The following is a 22,054-nucleotide window of genomic DNA, read 5'->3' on the forward strand; positions in this document are numbered from 1 at the left end:
CTACTGGGTACCTAGCTCCACACTGGACTCTAAGCAGCAGGGCTTGGAGGAGGAGCCACCCGGTCTCACCGATCAGAACTGCCCGAGGGAGGCAGCGTGCTCTTTGGAGCTTCCTCAGGGCAGCAGGATCATCAGAAACGCCCTTATTCCATCCTGGGCCCTGGGCCACACACCCCACCAGCATTTTCTCCTCGGGGCCCCCAACAGGGCAGGACCTCAGGACCAGGTGAAGTCCTGAGGCTCCAAGAGGAGGCCCAAGTTGCTCCACATCACAGCCTTGATGTGGAACTCAAAGGCTGGGATTTGAACCCAAGTCTCCTGGGAGGTGAGTCAGACACCTTGTGCTCTTCCCCCACTGGGCCTGGAGGACGTTGCTACCTAGGGTGCATGCTGACAAGTTTATATAGATGGGAACAAAACAAAGGGAAGGGGGAAGTTCCAGATCACCTGGTCATTAACCCAGCTGGATCCCCCTTCTCTTTCCACCCAGAAATAACCCTGGTGCCTGCCCCAGACCAGCCCTAGCCTCTGGGCTCCCCCACACTTGTCTCCTACTACATCTCCAGCTACACTGGCCCAGACAACATCTAAGCCGCACCCCAGAGGAAAACAGGGAACAGCTGAGGCGTGACCCCTCACCTCACTGGATGCACAGCCCCTGCAGAGGCATGCATGGATTGGAGGGCTTTTTTGCCACCCAGAGGGTAGAGGGAACCTGTCCCTTCTCCGGCCACATTCTTCACCCCTCCCTGGGGTCTGCAGGTCTTCCCTGGCTCCTGGCCCTGCTCTGGCGTCTCCATCACTTCCACTGCCCTACCCCCTGTAAAAAGATGTTAAGACTGTAAAGTTTCAAGCATCTGAGAATACTGATCTTATGATTCTGAAGCTTCTAAACTAGACCTGGAAAGAAAAGGTGACTTTAGAACAGCCGGCTGTTTAGAAACAGAAGTTTCTCCCTTTGCCCTTCTGCGGGCACTGCACTTCACAGTTCACAGCTAACCACAGCTTACATTCCCACAGGGCGCCCATTCTAAGCACTTTAAGTAAATGAACTCAAATCTCACCTCATCTACACTCCAAGGTAGGTACCACCATTATTGCCATTTCACAGATCAGGAAATGCAGGCCCATAGGGGTTAAGTGACTTCTCCAGGGGAGATGGTAGAACTAGGATTCCAGCCTAGGGCATCTGAAGCCCTGCACCCCTAACCACCATACACACTTCTGGGAACATTTGTAAAGTGCACCCATATTTCTTAGCCTCACTGTATTCTGCGGGGAGAGGAGAGGCAGGGCAGGGGCTGTGGCCCCAGTGCCCTTCTACCTCCCTCTGCCCTTTACTGTCTGTAATCTTTGACCTCTGTGATCCCCGGAGGGAGAAGAAGAAGAATGCAATTCCCATCCCTCCTCTTCCCCCTCCAGCTCTGCCGGTTGGGCCTGACTTCCCAAACTCTGAGGGAAAGGCTGCAGGTGGTCACCCCCAAGTCTGAACTCTCCAGCCTCCCAGGGCACCCCCAGGTGTCACTACAGGGCCCCAGTGGGTGGTAGACATCCCAGGGGCCTCTGGCATCAGTGTCCCTGACCAGAGTGGATTTAAGAGCAGGGCTGTTATTTGCTTTGCAGCTGCTGCCATGAACCCTGGACGCCCCTGGGGAGAGGGAGCAGCTGCCGGGAAACCTCCCGGGCCCTGGAGCCATCACCAAATCCCTGCTGCTATTTCTGAGCAGCCAAAGGAATTCTGAAATTAAAACCTCCTGAAAAAATGGCAATTCCTCGTCCCACTCCAGACAGATGAAGATACTTCTCCCAAAATAGATGAAGAACCAAGGAGGAAGCAGTGCAGAGCTGGACGCAGCTCAAGACTTCCCACAAGAGACCTGATTCCTGCCCAACTCTGCCCCACCCGAGCCCCTGTCTGGTCCTCACATGCCCACCTATAAAATAAAGGGCTGGCATCTTCAACTTTAGTACATCAGAATCACCTGCAGACCTAAAACAGCACTCGGGGGTCCCAAGTGATGCTGACGCCCTCTGAACCTTAGAAGTTTCCCTAAAGTCACTTTTAGCTCACACATCCCCACTCTTTAAGGTTCAACACTTCAACTACTGGCTGTGTGATGTTGGATGAGTCACCTGAGCCCTCTGAGCCTCCACTGAGCCTCCATTCTTCTCATCTGTATAATGGAGAGAAAGAGTGATCAGCTCATCTTGAATGTTGTGAGGAAAAATATCAAATAATATTAGTAGTTCATAGCAACTTTCTTTGTAATATCCCCAAACTGGAAACCATCCAAATGTCCATTAGCAGGTGAATGGATAAAGAAATTGTGGTACATCCATACGACAGAATGCTACTCAGCAATGGAAAGGAGTGAGATATTGATACATACAAAAATATGAATACATCTGAAAACATTTATGCAGAGTGAAAGAAGCCAGGCAGAAAAGACAACATACATTGTATGTTTCCATTTGTAGAAAATTCCAGAAAAATTAAAACCATTCATAGTGACAGAAAGCAAAATCAATAGTTGCCTGGTCATTAGGGGAGGGAGGAAGGATGAGAAGGAAGAGTAAGGAAGGATTATGAAGGGGTACCAAGGAACTTCTGGAGGTGATGGAATGTTCATTATTTTGATTGTGATGACGGTTCTAGTGTAAACACATGTCCAAAATCATCAAAATGTACACTTTTTGTTGTTGCTGTTGTTGTTGTTGTTTGTTTTTGAGACGTAGTCTCACTCTGTCGCCAGGCTGGAGCTCAGTGGCGCGATCTCGGCTCACTGCAGCCTTCGCCTCCTGGGTTCAAGCGATTCTTCTGCCCCACCCTCTTGAGTAGCTGGGACTACAGGCATGCACTACCATGCACAGCTAATTTTTGTATTTTAGTAGAGACGGGGTTTCACCATGTTGGCCAGGATGGTCTCAATCTCCTGACCTCGTGATCCACCTGCCTCGGCCTCCCAAAGTGCTGGGATTACAGGCGTGAGCCTCCACGCCCAGTTGGGGGTTTTTTTGTTTGTTTCTTTTTTGTTTTTGTTTTTTTGAGACAAGGTCTCGCTCTGTCATCCATGCTGGAGTGCAGTGGTGCAGTCACAGCTCACTGCAGCCTCAACCTCCTGGACTCAAGCGATCCTCCCATCTCAGCCTCCCAAGTAGTTGGGACTACACATGCACCACCATGCAAGCTAAAAATTTTTTTTTTTTTTTTTTGTAGAGGCAGGGTTTCACCATGTTGCCCAGGCTAGTCTCAAACTCCAGGTCTCAAGGGATCCTCCCACCTCAGCCTCCCAAAGCACTGACATTACAGGCATAGCCATCAGCATCCGGCCCTGGCTAATTTAATTTTTTTTTTTTTTTTTGGTAGTGATGGGGTTGGAGGGGCGGTCTCACTACATTGCCAGGCTGGTCTTGAATGCCTGGCCTCAAGTGATCCTCCTGCTTTGACCTCCCAAGGTGCTGGGATTACGGGCATGAGCCACTGGGCCTGGCCAAATTGTACACTTTAAATATATGCATTTTATTCTGTGTCAGTTAACCCTCGGTAAAGCTGTAAAAAATATTATTGGCAAAGCACCAGCCATATGCATAATAGCCCTTTTACAAATGGCAGCTATTTCTGTTATTAATCACTGTAGCTGCGTCTAGATCATTCTTTGATTAATTTTCATCTGTTCCACTAGAATACAACTTCAGGTCTATTTTGCTAACACTGTGTTCCCAATACCTGGCACATAGTAGGTGCTGATGAAATAGTCATGGTTGGAAATCAAAGAAGCTATGAACCTGCTACTTTCTCCTGGGCCACCTCAGAACCCAGAGGGTTAATTAATCCCAACAGGAGTAGATTGGATGATTCTAGGCGTGTGTGAATGAGAACCAGGACAGGCGTGACCCACAGTCAACATCCCCGGGAGAAGGAGGACTGGGGAGGCCGAAAAAGGAATGCAGGACCAATGATGAAACATACACCCCACTGCACCGATAGTGGAGGGCTTGGCCTTCAGATCATAGATACATTCTAAAATGAGGCAGCTGAATAGCCTTGAGAAACTAGACAGACCTGGGTTCGAATCCCAGCTTTGCTGGGCTGTGTGACCTCAGGAAAGTCACTGCAACTCTCTGAGCCTCAATTTCTTCATCTGTGCAATATGGGTACTGATATTGCTCAGTTCTCTGTGGGGAATGCAGTGAGGGTTAAATATGGTTAGGGATGTATGGTACATTGATTCATATGACCTCCTACAGCCTTACACACTTGTACATATACACACACAGAACCCCTACTGTGTGCCAGGAACCATGCCAAGTGCAAGAGAGGCAGTGGTGGGCCAACTTCCAGGCCTCTCTCCTTGTGGACTTTGCATCTTGGCAGTAACAATTCCTCAGCTGTATCCTCAGAGACTCTGATGTCATTGGTCTAGGTGGGACCCGGGAGCTAGTATTTTAATTTTTTAATTTTTTAATTTTAATGGGGTCTCACCATGTTACCCAGACTGGTCTCAAAATCCTGAGCCCAAGCAATCCTCCTGCCTCAACTTTCCAAAGTACTAGAATTACAGACATGAGCCAGCATATCCTGCCTAGATGTCAACTGTTTTTTGAGACAGGGTCTCTCTGTCACTGACGCTGGAGTGCAGTGGTGCGATTGTGACTCACTGCAGCCTCAACCCCCTGGGCTCAGTCAATCCTCCTAACTTAGCCTCCCAAATAGCTGGGATCAAAGGTGCCCACCACCACTCCTGGATATATATTATTATTACTATTTTAAAGACAGGGTCTCCGTATGTTGCCCAGGCTGGTCTCGAACTCCTGGTACAAGTGATCCTCCCGACTTGGCCTCCCAAAGTGCTGGGATTATAGGTGTGAGCCACCTAGCACCTGGCTAGGAGCCAGCATTTTGTTAAACTCCCAGGTCATCCCGATGTGTAGGTGGAGACCTCTGCTACCTGGGATAGGGTCATTCCCTCTTTACGCACATTAAAACGGAGGCCCAGAGAGGTGAGATGACTTGCCCAAGGCTCCACAGCTCAGAAAGAGTGGAGCTGGGACTGAACTCCGACAAGGTGACCATGGGACCAGAACCACCTTAAACATCACAAGAGGGTTAAAGACTATGTGCCCAGCACAGATGTGCCCACTGCCCGATCTTGCTCTCACCTTTGACTTGACCCCAGCCAGGGAACGCCCAGCCCTCCTGGGTTGATCAGAGCAGAGCAAGGGGCTGGGAAGGAGTCCCGCTTCCAACCAGTGGCCCTTTAGCACCCCCAGCACCCACACAGTTGACCAGAATCCCCCATCTCTACCCTGAGCTGGGGCTGAGGCCTTGGGGCAGTTTAGCTGCTCCTCCCCCTCCCCCTTCAGAATGACAGCAGGCCTGGCTCAGGGACAGACTCACAGGCTGGGGGCAGCTGTGCCGTTTTACAAGCCTGGAGACAGTGGGGGACTGTTCAGGCCCTGGCAGACTCCTCAGCCCCTGAGAACAGTGGAACCCTCTCCCCCAGCCTCAAACCCAAATCTCCCTCCCTGTTTACCCTCTGGCAACCACCTCTCTCAGTGTTCACTGGTGCCCAGTCAGATGTGTGCCCATAAAATGCCCCTTCTAGGTAACCCCATAGCAGATGTAAGAGCAGATGGGAGTGGCTTTAAGCAGGAGAGAAGCCCTGCTGTCCCCTTCCCAAGAGATTCATTCATTCATTCATTCATTCATTCATTCATTCATTCGTTCGTTCATTCTTCAAAGAAGCATTAGAGCCCAGGGGAGAATTCAGACGCTGGGATCAGATTGCTGGGCTGGAATCCTGGCTCTGGGACCTGGGCAGCCGACATCATCACCTCTCTGGGCCTCAGTTTCCACATCTGTGACATGAGAATAATAACAGTGCCCACCTCAGAGGGCTGCAAGTCTCAACGAGTTAATGATGCCAGGTACTGAGAGCAGGGCCTGGCACATAACAGGGGCTCATTAATTGGAAGCCATTATTATCACTGAGCCAAGGGACTGTGGAAGGAGGGCGGGGTGGAAGCTATCGGGGAAGGCTCCCAGGAAGAAGGGATATCTAGGCCAGAAGCTAAAGGATAAGGGAGAGTTAGCAAGGCGGCAGGGAGTTGGGAGGGGTGGAACGGTGTTATAGGCAGAAGGAACAGCAGCTGTAAAAGCTCAGAGGTGAACTGCTGTGGTGCTTGGGACACCTCGTTCATCCACCCCCTACCAATCTTGGGGGTCACAGGCTATGGCTGAGGTCACGAACTCCATGTCCTCTAGAGGGTCCCGCTGAGCATTAGTGGAAGGCTGCAGACTGGACGGCGTCTCGCTCTGTCACCCGCTGATCAGTGGGAGCTCACTGCAAGCTCCGCCTCCCCCGCCTGCTCCCCCAGGGTCTCTAATAGTAGAGACGGGGACTGTGTTGCTCGATCTCCTGACCTCGTGATCCGCCCGTCTCGGCCTCCCAAAGTGCTGGGATTTTTACTAGATGACTTTTGTGTATTCAATTTTTGTGTATTCAAGGGAAGCTTCATGCACTTCCCAGTTACAACACCTAAGACCCCACAGGAGCCTGGGAACAAGAAGAAATCACAGCCCGTGACACCCAGAGAAGTTGAACGATTTGGTCAGAGCCACGCAGCACACACAGGTATTCCTCTTCCACCCTCCTGCTGTTCTCCGCAGGCCTGGCTGGGCTGAGGAAGGGAGGGCCCTTCCCCACTGAGTGAGACAGAGGCCATTGTATGTGATGAAACCCAAACCTTGGGGGCCCCCTCTGGGTGGAGGTGGGGTCGGTGGAGGGGAGGGACTGCAGGGGATGGCCCACTGCCCCCCAACCCCAGGGACCCAGCACATGCTCCCAGCCCCAGCCACATCTGGATTCCAGCTGGCAGCTCCTGAGGCCCAGGGTGCGGGGAAGAAGTCGCTGCAGGAACTTGCCATCAAAGACCAAGAGGAGGTTGGTGGGTGGGGAGACAAAAGGCAGAGGCTGACTGCAGGGCCAGGGCTGCCTCCTACCCCCATTCCCAGCCAAGGGTGCGGTGAGGGGGGCATTGTCCATGAGACCTGTCCCAGTCCTCAACCACCTGCAGGGCAAACAGAGAGGTGAGTGAGTCTCCCATGGCCACAGTAAGTGCAGAGCTGGGCCTGGAACCTGGGTCTGTGTGGCTACAAGTCCAGAGCCGGTGCTCCACCGCTGGGGACGTGAGTTCCAGCCCATTCCTCAGGAGCACTAGTCTTTCCTTTCTTTCCCACATCAATCTGTCCCTTCAGCCTCCAGGGCTGGGCTGATGTGTCTCCCCAGAAAGTTGTCCCCATCCCCATGCAAGAGCCTCTCCCCAACAGGCTCATTCCCCCCAGTCCCCAAAAACCGGTGAGACTTCAGGCCAGAATAAAGGTTTATTGTGCTGGTGCATTATATCTCAGCACCTGGAGAGCTGTGCAGAGGTTGGGGGAGCCCCAGATGGAGGGATGAGGGAGAGGACCCCCACCAGAGCCTCCCTGAAGCAGGACGGAGCCCAGGCTCCCTGTCGAGGACTGACAAATATTGTGGACACAGGCTGCCAGACAATGTGTGAGCAACGGGGGGTGGCCAGGGCCCCCCTGCTCCAGGCTGGGCGTCAGAAACCCTCCCCCGGCCCCTCGGACTCCCCCAGGGTGGAGGTCCATACAAACACAGGCCCCCAGCTTCTAGGCTGCTTTGGAGGCCAGATAGGAAGAGTTCCATTCATTCACCCCATCCCAGCAGCAGTAGCAGGATGAGCAGCTCACCCCCAGGGAGGGGGTGCTTGGGGAGCTCTTGAGAGGGTTTAAATGCCCTACACCCCACATCCCTAATCCTGGACCAACCAGAAACAGGGGGGCACCTTCAGGAAAATTAAGAGCTGTATTTTCCAGTGGGTGCTGCAGGATTTTACCCTGTAGCTGTTTTAAAAAGCAGTTTGGGCCAGGTGGCTCGTGCCTGTAATCCCAGCACTTTGGGAGGCCGAGGCAGGTGGATCACCTGAAGGTCAGGAGTTCCAGACCAGCCTGGCCAACATGGTGAAGCCCCATCTCTACTAAAAATACAAAAATTAGCCGGGCGTAGTGGTGGGCACCTGTAATCCCAGCTACTGAGGCAGGAGAATCGCTTGAACCTGGGAGGTGGAGGTTGCAGTGAGCCAAGATTGCACCACTGCACTCCAACCTGGGTGACAGAGCAAGACTCCGTCTCAAAAAAAAAAAAAAAAAAAAAAAATCTTGTTTCCGAAGAGTGCCTCAGGGAATCTAGTTTGGGAAATGCTCATTTAGGGACCTGTCATGATGTATGCGGGGGTCCTCTCACAGAAGTGTCCTAATTAACCACACCCACTTCTGCTGCTGGAGCTCTAAGCACAGGCAGAATAACACTAAAATATTCAGGATTGAAAGGACACAAGAGGGGGATCATTTGCAGTTCCAAAATATTGCTTCACGCCAGGCTGCATGTTGCCTTACAAACGCTGGGCATCTCAGCGTCTGTCATCCAAACTCTTCCAAAACTCCCACTTATTCTTTGCTCCCTTGATGGAAAAGCAGTGATGTTTGCCCCAGGAATGACCTGTGACATGATTCCTGGTTGATGTGGCTGATTTAGTGGACTGTTTTTTGTTTTTGTAGAGATGGGGGTCTCGCAATGTTGCCAGGGCTGGTTTTGAACTCCTGGTCTCAAGCGACGTCTGGACTTGGCCTCCCAAAATGCTGGGATTACAGGCATGAGCCTCCACACCCAGCCTCGAGGCATGTTTTATCCTGGCTGTCACAGGGACACATGCCCTCCCTCACCTTGTCAGGGGAGCTGTGCTTTAGGATATAGCCCTTTGAGGCTGCAGAGGTGAAGGATGATGGCACTTGGTGAGATTCCTCCGGGGGACCAGCATTTCTGCCTGCTGTAGAATCAGCACATGCTGGGATTGGCACCACAAGGTGGCCAAGGAGGGAGTCTCAGGAAGCAGTCAGGGCTGAAGGTGTTTTCATGCCCAGGGAGGTGACCACTTGGGGCCCCGACAGTCAGGGCTGGCAGCCCAGGAGGACTATTAGACACTAGGGTGGACGCTGCTGCAAGCACAGGGACTTTCGGGGGGACCCACTGGTCCCTGGGCTTCCTGGGCTAACAAGAGAGACCCTTCCAGCTCCCCTTGGCCCTCACTGGCCACCTCAGGCACCCCTGAACACGGCTCCTCCTGCGCCTCTGGTGTCTCCACTGGGACCCCATGTCCCTGGACTTCCTGGTCCCCCTCCTGGCTGCCCTTCTCCTCTTCCTCCGCCCCCCTGCCCTCCACCATCCTGGCTCCCTCCCCACCGCCCAGTGCAGCCCTGGTGGGGGACTTGAGGTTCTGGGTGGCGGCCAAGATGTCGGCCTGGAGCTGCCGGGATGAATCCAGGGCTTCCTCGGGCCGGCTGTCGGGGGCTCTGTCGGGGACCTCACTGAAGGCCCGGGGGCCCCCGGCCCGGTCACTCTGGTCCACGTACTTCTTCTTGGGGAAGGACGACGGGTAATAGGCCGAGGCCTTGTGCTTCTGCCGGGTGATGACCGCGGCACAGACGATGAACATCAGCAGAAAGGCCAGGGAGCCCACCACAGCAATCAGCATCACGTACTGGCGGAAGAAGTCCACGATCCCATCCAGGAAGTTGGTAGGGGGTGACGGGCCCCCCAGGCGTGTGGGCTGGGGCCCCAACGATGTGGGGCTGAGGGCCGGGGTCCAGGGTGGCGGGAGGCTCGGGGAGGAGGCCGACGAGCCCTCGGCCTCCCCACTACCTGCCATGTCCTCCAGGAACGCAGCCTTCAGGGACACAGAGCGGGTGTCGGTAGCGGGCACAGACCCCAGGAGCAGCAACAGAGCGATGAGGAGGCTGGGGGCTGCCGCCGAAACCATGGTGCCCCCAGGACCTGTGAGACAGGAGGGAGGAGAGAAGTCATGGCGGGACTCGAGAGCGTCAGGATTCAGAAACAGGCTCACCAGCCCCCAGGAGGAACAGGGAGCACGAAACACCTTCCTGCAAGTCCCTTCCATTCCCGGGGCCTGAGCCCCGTTGGTTCAGGTGTAGGGTACAGATGTGCTCCCCCACTTCCCTGGAGGTCCCGGAGGGCAGAGGCTGAATCTTATTCATCTTGGCCTCCTCAGGGTTTGGCCCCATATCTGGTATACAGTAAGTGCTCAATAAACATACCTGGACTGACTTGGCTGAATTAATAATGATAACTTACACTTCCATGGCTTTATGTGTCAGCCACTATTTTAAGTTTCTTACATGGAATTTCTCAATGAATCCTGATCACTGCCCAGTGTGGGAGGTTCTATGATTAGGCCCATTTTGCAGATGAAAAAACTGAGGCCGAGAGGGACATGGTGACTTGCCAGGGAAGAGCTGGGTCTGGGCCCAAGCAGAAAGGGAGAAATGATGGCAGGGCGGAGTAAGTGAGAAACCGAGTGAGTGACTGAGGTCGCTGAGTGATACCTCACCCCCTACCCACAACCCTGGGACCCTTCCCTCCAGCCCCCAGCCCCTCTGTGGTCCTGTTCCCCTCAGGGTCTCGTCCCCACGCACTGGGCAGCCAAAGTGGCTCCACGCAGCCACATCCTGGTGGTTCAGGGGCTTTCTCAAACCTTCCCCCAGCCCAGCTCTACCTTATTCTGCAAAAGATTCCTAGCTGGGCGAGCACAGTAGCTCACACCTATATAATCCCAGAACTTTGGGAGGCCGAGGTGGGCAGATCACCTGAGGTCAGGAGTTCGAGACCAGCCTGGCCAACATGGTGAAACCCCATCTCTACTAAAAATACAAAAATCAGCCGGGCATGGCGTCATGCCCCTGTAATCCCACCTACTCAGGAGGTGAGGCAGGAAAATCACTTGAACCCTGGAGGCGGGTACAGTGAGCCGAGATTGCACTACTGCACACTCCAGCATGGGTGAAAGAGTGAGAACCTATCTCAAGAAAAAAAAAAAAAGAAAAAACATTAGAGTTTGAAGCCTCCAGGTCTCTGTGCTAGGCAGTGGTCATGGATGCCAGGGGCATGCATGGACAGCCCCCCCCGCCTGTGGCTGCCCTCACCCCCAGGCTCCAAGCAGGAGCCAGGATGGGCCCCAGGGTGGAGAAGTCCTGGTTCCCTAGACAAAGCTGAGCTGCGGATGCGCCCCACCCCCACTAGATGGAAACCAGGTGAGCCGGGGGCCTCCCTGCCCTGATGCAAGGCTGCTCCTGGGTGAACCCCAAGACCCCACCTGGCCCAGACAGCCCAGCTGATGAATTAATTCCTCATAGCCAGAGTTGACAGAGGAGCTGAGTTTCAAAACACTAACTCTCCGAGCCAGTGTGAGCTGGGGGCTCCCAGCTGCTCAGACAAACCCAGGGACAATTCACTGTGCTGTCCTCTGAGAGCCCCTGCCCGGCCCAGCAGAGGGCTCAGGTCCCGGAAGCTGGCTTGGGTCTAGAAGCTCCAACACAGAAGAGCCTTAGGATCGCCTGTCCTGAGGCCTGAGGGGACTGAGGTGGAGAGACAGAGGCCCAGAGAAGGCAAAGGGCAGGCCTAGGGTCACCCAGCAAGTTCCGGGCTGGAGGAGGAAGTCAGGTTCCCAAGGCCTTGGCTGTGGTCACATCTCTAGCACCTGGGCCTCAGAACCTGCTTGGTGAAGCAGAGGACGCTACCTTCCCCACAAGTACCATGAGGATTCTGAAGGTGAGGTAGGAACCAGGGTGGGCCATTTAGGGGTTTGTTCCAGGTCACCTGAGGCTTCTCCGTGACACGGCTTTCATTGAAATTAATTGCATCAGCTGGGTGTGGTGGCTCATGCCTGTAATCCCAGCACTTTGGGAGGCTAAGGTGGGAGGATCACCTGAACTCAGGAGTTCAAGACCAGCCTGGTCAACATGGCAAAATTCTGTCTCTACTACTAAACACCAAAAATTAGCCAGGCATAGTGGCGCACACTTGTGGTCCCAGGCACCGAGGAGGCTGAGGCAGGAGAATCGCCTGAGCCCGGGAAGTTGAGGCTGCAGTGAGCGGAGTTGGCGCTGCACTCCAGCCTGAGTGACACAGCAAGAACCTGTCTCAGAAAAAAAAAAAAAAAGAAAACAAAAAACAAAAAAAGAAATTAATTGTGCTGATGTAAATGTGAATAAACTGGCTTAGATGGCAAAAACAATTTAAAAATAATTCCAGGACATAAAAAGAGGCAAAATTGGCCAGGTGTGGCGGCTCGCACTTGTAATCCCAGCACTTTGGGAGGCCGAGGTCGGAGGATTGATTGAGGGCAGGAGTTTGGGCAACATAGTAAGACTCCATCTCTACAAAAAAAATTAAAAATGAGCCAGGCCTGGTGGTATCTGCCTATAGTCCCAGCTACTTGGGAGGATCACGTGAGCCCAGGAGTTCAAGACCAGCCTGGGCAACATAAGGAAACCTCCGTCTCTATGAAATACATTAAATTATTTCAATTTTTTATAAAAGAGACAACGCTTCTCAGGGACTCATTTTATTTTATTTTATTTATTTTTTATTTTTTTGAGGCGGAGTCTCGCTCTGTCGCCCAGGCTGGAGTGCAGTGCAGTGGCCAGATCTCAGCTCACTGCAAGCTCCACCTCCCGGGTTCACGCCATTCTCCTGCCTCAGCCTCCGGAGTAGCTGGGACTACAGGCGCCCGCCACCTCGCCCGGCTAGTTTTTTTTTTTTGTATTTTTTAGTAGAGACGGGGTTTCACCGTGTTAGCCAGGATGGTCTCGATCTCCTGACCTCGTGATCCGCCCGTCTCGGCCTCCCAAAGTGCTGGGATTACAGGCTTGAGCCACCGCGCCCAGCAGGGACTCATTTTAAATGAGCTGGTCGCTGAGCTGGTCGCCCATGCTTTCCTCACGGGTACTCATCTAAGCCCTCTTCATGCCTTTAATCCTACAGGAGCCCTGGGGCAGCTTCATCATTTCCATTTTACAGATGAGGAAACGGAGGTTCAGAGACAGACAGTTACTTCCCCAAAGACACACAGATGGTGAGTAGCTGAGCTGAGATCTGAACCTTCCTCTGTCTGATCCCAGGAGTTTACACTCACATTCACACACACCACACTCATACACAGCCATACACAGCCATACACACACATGCACACTCACCACACACACAACCATTCACACATGCCACACACTCCCATACGCATCCCACACATAATCATGCACACGCATGCCACACACTCACATACACACCCATATACACACATGCACAGACTACACATACAATCATACACACACATGAACACACACCACACATAACCATGCACACACATGCCACACACTCACACCCATATACACACATGCATATACTACACACGCAATCATACACACATGCACACACACCCCACACACAACCATGCACACACACCACACATACCCATATACACCCCACACACCACGCACACACATGCCACACACATACACCCCTAAACACACATTCACATACTACACACAATCATACACACACGCACACACCACACACATGCATACACTCCACATACAACCATACACACCACACACACACCTACACAACCACACACACCTGCACACACCACACACTGTGAGCCATGAGTGGCTCGTTCCCGCTGGTGGACGTCACCTGTCAGAGGCTAAATGAGGAAAGGCCCCCTGCCCTCTCTGGTACCTGTTAGCAAAGCCTCCTACAGACAACCTTGAGCTTTGGGGTCTGTGACCCGCCAGTCACCTCCCTGACTCCCACCCCCAGTCAAGCCCAGGAGACAGCTTTCAGGGCAACAACTACCACTTCTCACTGCAGAGGGCAGCTGGGACAAGTGGTGTCTGGAGACCCACTCCAGTTCTGGCTGGGTCAACGATCCCAGCATCATCGCGTCCAGCTCTGCGGTCACACACACACCCGGCTCCTGTGGGCCTCACTTTCCCCATCCGTAAGTTGGGAAAGGGTGACCACAGGTAGCACCTCTCAGAGCTGTTAGGGACACATGAGACAACTTTCAGGGAGTGCCTGGTGCGGAGGAGCTGAGCCCCGAGGAAAGATGGGGTCAGGGGTAGCTGAATTCCTTCCCTAGCCGAGCTCCAGGTTCAGCCAGCAATTTCCCACCCTGAGCCGACGAATGAGCACCGTTGCCGGATGGGAACATGCGCTCACTGTCTGCTCCGGCCACCGCCCAGGGAAAGACCGACCTTTTCACCCCGTTCAGTGAAACCTCCTCAGCTCTGGCCGCCGAGGAATGCGGAGCCAAACACACACATGCACACACATACACATACACGTGCACACATATACCTACACACACACACATGCAGCACACACACACACACGAAGTCGGAGGCAGAGGGCAAGAAAGGGGAACACGCAAACTGCCACTGGCTCTTTAAGGCTGAGACCCTGACTCTCAGAGTCCCTTGCACCCCACAACCCCTCCTGGCTTCCAGGGAAAGGTGGGGGCAATGTGTGGAGGACCCGGCCCCACCGGCAGCCAGCAGAGCCTCAAAAAAGATGGCTGTGTGGCCCTGGATGGCCCCTGCCCTCTCTGGGCCTCAGTTTCCCATCTGTGAAATGAAGCACTGTCCTGGACAACTCTGAAGTCATCATTCTGCCTGCCAGGTACTTCCTACCTCCCCACTGGACCCTAATTTTTTCAAGGACTCAGAATCTCGGCCGGGCGCGGTGGCTCAAGCCTGTAATCCCAGCACTTTGGGAGGCCGAGGCGGGCGGATCACGAGGTCAGGAGATCGAGACCATCCTGGCTAACACGGTGAAACCCCGTCTCTACTAAAAATACAAAAAGAAATTAGCCGGGCGTGGTGGCGGGCGCCTGTAGTCCCAGCTACTCGGGAGGCTGAGGCAGGAGAATGGCGTGAACCCGGGAGGCGGAGCTTGCAGTGAGCCAAGATGGCGCCACTGCACTCCAGTCTGGGCGACAGAGTGAGACTCCGTCTCAAAAAAAAAAAAAAAAAAAAAAAAAAAAAAAAGGACTCAGAATCTCACAGGCCATTAGGAGCTGGGGTCAGGCCCAATGCTTCTTGCTTCACCCTAGAGGCAACTCAGGTACAGAGACTGGAAACAGCCTGCCCAGGTCACAGCAAGTCAGGGGTGAGCCTGGCAGAGCCCTGGACAGAGAAGCCTGTCTTGGTATATCCCAGAGGAGGTCACTTCCCGGCTATGTGTCCTTGGGCTGAGCATGTCACCTCTCTGAGCCTCAGTTTCCATATCCATACGATGGGGATAAGAGCCACCTCCCTGGATTGCTGTTAGGACAAGATGCGGCCATGCCTGGCGCATAGTGGGTGCCAATTAGCAGGTACCATGTGATTGCCCAGGACTCCCCGCCTGGAGACATGTCAGACAGGGCTGGCGGTGTGTAAGTGTGACAAATGCCCTAAGACGGTCCTGAGTATGTGGAGGAGTGCAGATCCACCCCTGAGGCCTGGGGACCCCAAGACTTGAAGGTAGGGGGCCGGGGGCTGCCCCACCCCTACCAAGAGACTGGTGGCCTTTGGGGGAGGGGTGGCCCTTGGAAACCTGGCTTCAATTAGTGGCCTCGTGTGGGGGGAGGAGGTTCTGGTTGGAGCGCTGCACAAGCCCCTGACCCCAGGGCCAGCCGAGGACAGGGACCTGGACCCCTGGAGGTCTGGATGGGCACAGCTCCCCTACATACACACACACACACACACAGCAGCAGCAGCAGCATGGACACACAATATAAAGACACACAACACGGGCACACCGACTCACACAGCACCGAGACACCCGACAGCGCTCTCATGGCCCATGCACACAATACACAGAGAACACACACGGACACACAACACATACATATACACAACCCCCTGACACACAGCCGATCCCTGCACACAGGACAATACCGTCCACATCACCCTCACACGGATCCTGGAAGCAACAGCCTGGCGTCCACTTGCAGAGAAGTGGAGCAACACACCCCCTACACCAAGGCCCCAGCTGCACACACACAGCACCCTGGCCCACCCCGGCCCACCGCAGCACCGCACATGGGACTCAGATTCCACCACACTCGTGCATACAACACCAAACACACACTCAAAGCCCACACACACTTAGAGAGGTCCCCCAGAGTGCCCCGACAGTCCCCAGTCCCTAAGCTCCAAGACAGCCCCAGGCTCTCAGGACAGAGGAGGGGACCCCAGGACTCACCAGTTCCTTGGTGCACAGGACTGGGTGCTCCTGCCGAATGGAGCGAGAGTGGGGGGCGCCTGGGCTGGGAGAGACAGTCCGTGCTGGTGCCCGGGGCTGCTCTGGGCTGGCGCCTGCCCGCCCTCCCTCCTCCCGTCCCTCCTCCCGTCCCTCCTCCTTCCTCCCTTCCCGGCTGGGCCGCAGGGCCAGCTTGATTTCATTAAGAGGGTTTAGGGTGGGGACAGGGGGAGGGGAGGGGCTACTCTCGGGCCACACGCAATCCCACCCTCGCTCACACTCCCGCTCTGGGGAAGACCAGATGCGGCACTTCCTCCCTGACCTCGGGTCCCCAGGGCAGGCTGAGACAGACAGACAGACAGACAGACAGACAGACAAGGCTGTCCTGCAGCGCTCCCCCAGACAGCGAGCTGGGATTCTGCCCACGCTGCTCCCCAATACCCTCCAAAGGGGACAAGGTCAGGAAGATTCAGAGGCCTCTGCAAGTGGGAAGGAAAATTCCCCGTCCTTGTGTGGCTCAGGCTTCCAGGCTCAGGGTGCAGTGTGGAAACTGGGATTAGTTTTAGAGAGAGGCCTGATGGTGGGTCTGAGCCTGAGACAGGGAGCCCAGCTCTTCCCTTCCCTCTCCAGACCTCAGTTTCCCATTTGTAGGGATGGGTGGGAAGCTTTCTGGGCTACCTCTGACTCTGATGTTCTGGGATCTGTGGCCTCACAATGTCCCCAAATGATAGTAGCTTGAATAGGAGTTGGAGCCCCATTTCACAGAGGGGGAGAGTGAGGCAGGGTGAGTTCTAATGGTTCAAGCAGGGTCCTGAGATGACTTGGAACCAGGACGTCTGGCTGACCTGAGGAGTCCTGTGGATTAGCAGCCCCTTGCATTAATTAATTCATTCATTCATTCCTGCATTCATCCAGAAGCGCTCAAGGAACGCCTGTAGCAGGCCACACACTGTGCTAAACAGGTTCCAGAGGTGAATCAGGCACAGCCCAGCCTTGGGGAGCTCACAGACTCCCAGGGAGAAGGACACAGAGGTAAATTACTTTTTTAGCAAACAGAAAGGGGTCAGGTCAAGGGCTCAGAGAACCCCAAGACAGAGAGATCGATCACCCAAGGGAAAGAGGCAGGAAGCCATCCTGGAGGGTATGCCTGTGAATGAGTAGAAGCGGGCAAAGCAGGCACTGGAAAGGCATTCTGCATGGAAGGACTGGCGTGGGTTAAGGTGTGGTGGCTGGGAATGCCACCACACACAAGCCACTGCAATTAGATTAGGCTGGAGCATGGACCAAAGAGAGGATCACATAGTAAGGGTCGGAGACATTGACAGGAGCTGGGCTAAAGTCTCGGAAGGTCATCCAGGAGGCAGCAGGGAGCCAGTGAGGGTCTGGAACAGGGGAGTGCATGAAGGATGACTGTGTGCACTGTGAGTAGGAACCAAACCTAGATTGTCATTGTTCCCTGCAATGGTCCCAGCAGCCCTCACTCACCCCCAGAAAACTGGGACAGTCATTTGCTTGGGAAATAAAATTAGAGACTTTCCCATCTTCTCTGGAATTCACCCCAAACCCTGCATCTTAGAGGGAACAGGGGACCATCCACCAATAAACGCGCACACACACACTCACGCACACACACGTACCCGGGGCAGGGAACAGGGGACCATCCACCAATAAACACACACACACATTCACGCACACACATGTCCCCGGGGCAAGTGGCCACCCACAGACATGTTGTAGCGGCCGCACCCACTTTAAGGTGGCCAGGGGTGTTCCAGGCCTACTTGACCTATCTTAGACCAGACATGGGGTGGGCAGGGGCAGCCAAACCTCCCCCAGGGCCCACCAGCAGGGGAAGAAGACCTTACCCAACATTTTGAGGGCTGCAGTCTGGGGACCCTGGGATGTCGAGGAGCAGGGACACAACCAACCCAAATACAGCCTGCTCCCTGCACAGGTGGCCCCGGAGGCCCAGCCTGAGGGAGCCTCTCGTTGTCCCCTTCCCCTTATTCTGTGCTTCTCCCTCCTAGGCAGAGCATCCCCCTGAAGGAGGGGTGGTAAGGGTTGGAGACATTGGCAGGAGCTGGGCTAAAGTCTTGGAAGGTCACCTAGGAGGCAATAGAGAGTCAGTGAGGGTTTGAAGGGTTCATTCTGGGATCTGTGGCCTCACAATGCCCCCAATGATAGTAGCTTGAATAGGAGTTGGAGCCCCATTTCACAGAGGGGGAAAGTGAGGCAGGTGAGTTCTAATGGTTCAGGCAGGATTCTGAGGTGAGTCAGTGGCAGGCCCTGGAACCAGGATGCCTGGTTGACCTAAGGAGTCCCACGGATTAGCAGCCCCTTGCATGCATGCATTCATTCATTCATTCATCCATCCAGCAAGAGGCAGACAGACCCACTTCAAATCCTGCCTCCACCATGTCCTGCCCCACATGGAGCCTCTGTTTCCTCCTCTGTAAAAATGGAGATGGAGACTCCCTACTATTCGGAAGCTGGCGAGGGAAGGCAGAGGAGCTAGGGAGCATGCACATGCTCGGCGATGTCAAAAGCACAGGCCAAGGCCAAGGGTATGAGTTCTCTGTTGCTGCTGTAACAAATGACCACAGATTAGAGGCCAGAAGCCACTCACATTCGTGGTCTTACAATTCTTATGGTCAAGAGTCCCAAACAGGCCTCGTGAAGCTAAAAATCAAAGTGTCAACAGGGCTCGCGTTCATTCTGGAGTCTTTGAGGGAGAATCTGTTTCTTTACCTTTTCAAGATTCTAGAAGCTGCTGGCATTCCTTGGGTCTTAGGCTTCTTCCTCCACCTTCCTGGCCAGTCTCTCTTCTGGTTCCCTTTCCCACGATGAAGGCCCCTAGTGATGACATTGGCCCCACCCTGATGATCCAGGATAATCTCCCTACGAGCCTTAATTTTGTGGGGAAAGGAAAGAAAGATCAGACTGTTACTGTGTCTATATAGAAAGAAGTAGACATAAGAGACTCCATTTTGTTCTGTATTTGAGATGCTGTTAATCTGTGACCCTACCCCCAACCTTGTCCTTGCAAGAGACATGTGCTGTGGTGACTCAAGGTTTAATGGATTTTGGGCTGTGCAGGATGTACCTTTGTCAAACAAGTGCCTGAAGGCAGCTTGCTGGTTAAAAGTCATCACCATTCTCTTAATCTCAAGTACCCAGGGACACGTACACTGTCAAAGGTCGCAGGGACCTCTGCCTAGGAAAGCCAGGTATTGTCCAAGGTTTCTCCCCATATGATAGTCTGAAATATGGCCTCATGGGAAGGGAAAGACCTGATCATCCCCCAGCCTGACACCCATGAAGGGTCTGTGCTGAGGAGGACTAGTACAAGAGGAAAGAAGGCCTTTTGGCGGTTGTTGGCAGTTGAGATAGAGAAAAGCATCTGTCTCCTGCCGGTCCCTGGTCCCTAGGCAATGGAACATCTCGGTGTAAAACCCGATTGTGTGCTCTGTTTACTGAGATAGGAGAAAACCGCCTTACGGCAAAAGGTGGGACTTGCTGGCGCAATGCTGCTAAAAGGTTATGGAGATGTTTGCATATGCATATCAAGGTACAGCATTTTCCTTTAAACTTATTCATGTCACAGAGATCTTTATTCATATGTCTTCCTGCTGATTTTCTCCCTACAATGATCCTATTATCCTGCCACGCCCTTATCTTTAAGATGGTAAAGATAATTATCAATAAATACTAGGGAACTCAGAGACCAGTGCCGGCATGGGTCCTCTGTATGTTGAGCGCCGGTCCACTGGGCCCACTTTTTCTTTCTCTATACTTTGTCTCTGTGTCTCATTTCTTTTCTCAAGTTTCTCATTCCACCTAACGAGAAACGCCCACAGGTGTGGAGGGGCAGGCCACCCCTTCAAATTTAACCACATCTGCAAATCCCTATTGCCAAATAAGGTGTGACACGCTCAGCTGGGTGCAGTGGCTCACATCTGTAACCCTAGCTACTCAGGAGGCTGAGTAGGAGACTTAGTTGAGGCTAGGAGTTCAAGACCAGCCTGGACAATCTAGTGAGACCCTGTCTCTAAAAATTTTTTTTACATTACCTGGATGTGGCACATCCCTATGGTCCCAGCTACTCAGGAGGCTGAGGTGGGAGTATTGCTTGAGCCCAGCAGTTCAAGGCTGCAGTGTGAGCTATGATCGTGACACTGCACTCCAGCCTGGGTGACAGAGCACAACCTCAAATCCAAAAAAAAAAAGGTAACATACTTCCAGGTTCCAGGGATTAGGCTGTGGGCATCCTTATGGGGAGGGGCATTATTCTGACTGCCACCCCACGTTGAATATTATATTACTGGCTCCCTATACGGCTGGAATCATCCACCCGCAAAGCACTGGGTTTTCCCCCCCAGCACCGTGCCTCAAACACAGCAGGCCCTTTATGTCTTGTGGGGAACTGAATGAATGCAGGAAGCCCATTTGGTGAACACAGAAACTGAGGTTCGTGGTGGTGCGACCTGCCCAGAATCAGTTAGCGTGTTGGGAGGTCCGAGCCCTCTTCTTCTGCCCCAGCGCCCGTGTCAGAAAATCTGGAAATGGGACCACCCCCATCCCAAGGGGCCCGTTCCCCAAACTAGGGCCCCTACTCCCTCTGTCCTGTTGAAGTGCTTTACCACCATGTCAACACACCACACATCACACACCACACATCACACACCACACACACACACACACACACACACACACACAGGCTGTCCTTAAACTGAGCATCCCTACCCACAATCTGAGGACAGAACAATGACAATGTCAGTCACTGATCAGAGGCAATAAAGGAGCCCGGAGTCCCAGCCCTAGCTCAGGCAAAAACTATGGGCAACGGAGCAAATCACTGCCTTTCTCTGGGCCGCAGCTAAATGTGGGGTTAGACTAGATGCTTGGCACAAGCCTGCCAGCACTAAGACTCCAATGCTCTAGTACACTGATTTCATTCATTCTACAAATATTTCTTTTTTTATGTCAATATATTTTAATATTTCTTTTTTTTTTTTTTGAGACAAGGTCTCACTCTGCCACCCAGGCTGCAGTGCAGTGGTGCAATCACAGCTTACTGCGGCCTCAACCTCCTAGGCTCAGGCAATCTTCCTATCTCAGCTTCCCAAGTAGCTAGGATTACAGGCATGAGCCACTGCACCAGCCAATGTATTTTTAAATTTCTAAAAAAAATTATTTATGGACACATGGCCGGGCGTGGTGGCTCACGCCTGTAATCCCAACACTCTGGGAGGCCGAGCCGGACGGATCACGAGGTCAGGAGATCGAGACCATTCTGGCTAACACAGTGAAACCCCGTCTCTACTAAAAAAAAAATACAAAAAATTAGCCAGGTATGATGGTGGGCGCCTGTAGTCCCAGCTACTCAGGAGGCTGAGGCGGGAGAATGGCGTGAACCCGGGAGGCGGAGCTTGCAGTGAGCAGAGATCGCGCCACTGCACTCCAGCCTGGGTGACTGAGTGAGACTCCATCTCAAAAAAAAAAATTTAAAAATGTAAAAAAATTTGTGGACACATAATAGTTGTACACATGTATACAAATATTTATTTTGACCTTGATTGCACATAGGCCAAGGATAGGCCCTGGGAGGCAGTGATGGACAAACAGAGGCACCGAGTTTACAGAGTAGCAGAAAAACTTGCAATGAGCAAGTAAACAAACAAATGAATATCTAACTGCAAAGTGGGCTAAGAGTTGGAAGCGGTAGTTCAGGGCCCAAAAGAGCACTTGTCTGGGAGGCTAGTCTGGCCCTGAGCCTCATAGGGGCCTCCATGAAGAGGTAACAGTAGAGCTGCTCTTGAAGATGAGAAGGAGGCATTTAGAAAGGCAAGGATGCAAGAGGGTGCCCAGTCACCATCAGCGCATGCAAAGGC

The 22,054-nt window shown here is 53.3% G+C and overlaps 2 protein-coding genes across 2 annotated transcripts in view; both read right to left on the reverse strand.

Annotated features, from left to right (window-relative positions):
* The window catches only part of SART3 (spliceosome associated factor 3, U4/U6 recycling protein), a 382,087-nt gene that overhangs the window by 62,978 nt on the left and 297,055 nt on the right, over positions 1-22,054 (reverse strand). The window lies entirely within an intron of this gene.
* Positions 7,371-16,315, reverse strand: TMEM119 (transmembrane protein 119). Its single transcript, XM_050749874.1, has 2 exons — positions 16,167-16,315; positions 7,371-9,896 (listed from the first exon to the last, which is right to left on the reverse strand). Exon 2 carries the CDS (start codon positions 9,880-9,882, stop codon positions 9,040-9,042), a length of 843 nt encoding a protein of 280 aa, XP_050605831.1. The 5' UTR covers positions 9,883-9,896; positions 16,167-16,315; the 3' UTR covers positions 7,371-9,039.

Source organism: Macaca thibetana, chromosome 11 (genome assembly GCF_024542745.1).
Source record: "Macaca thibetana thibetana isolate TM-01 chromosome 11, ASM2454274v1, whole genome shotgun sequence".
Classification (NCBI taxonomy): Eukaryota; Metazoa; Chordata; class Mammalia; order Primates; family Cercopithecidae; genus Macaca; species Macaca thibetana.

What these genes read in the sequence shown, in the direction of transcription:
- TMEM119 (XM_050749874.1), bottom strand. Translation starts at nt 9,882, where the DNA reads ATGGTTTCGGCGGCAGCCCCCAGCCTCCTCATCGCTCTGTTGCTGCTC.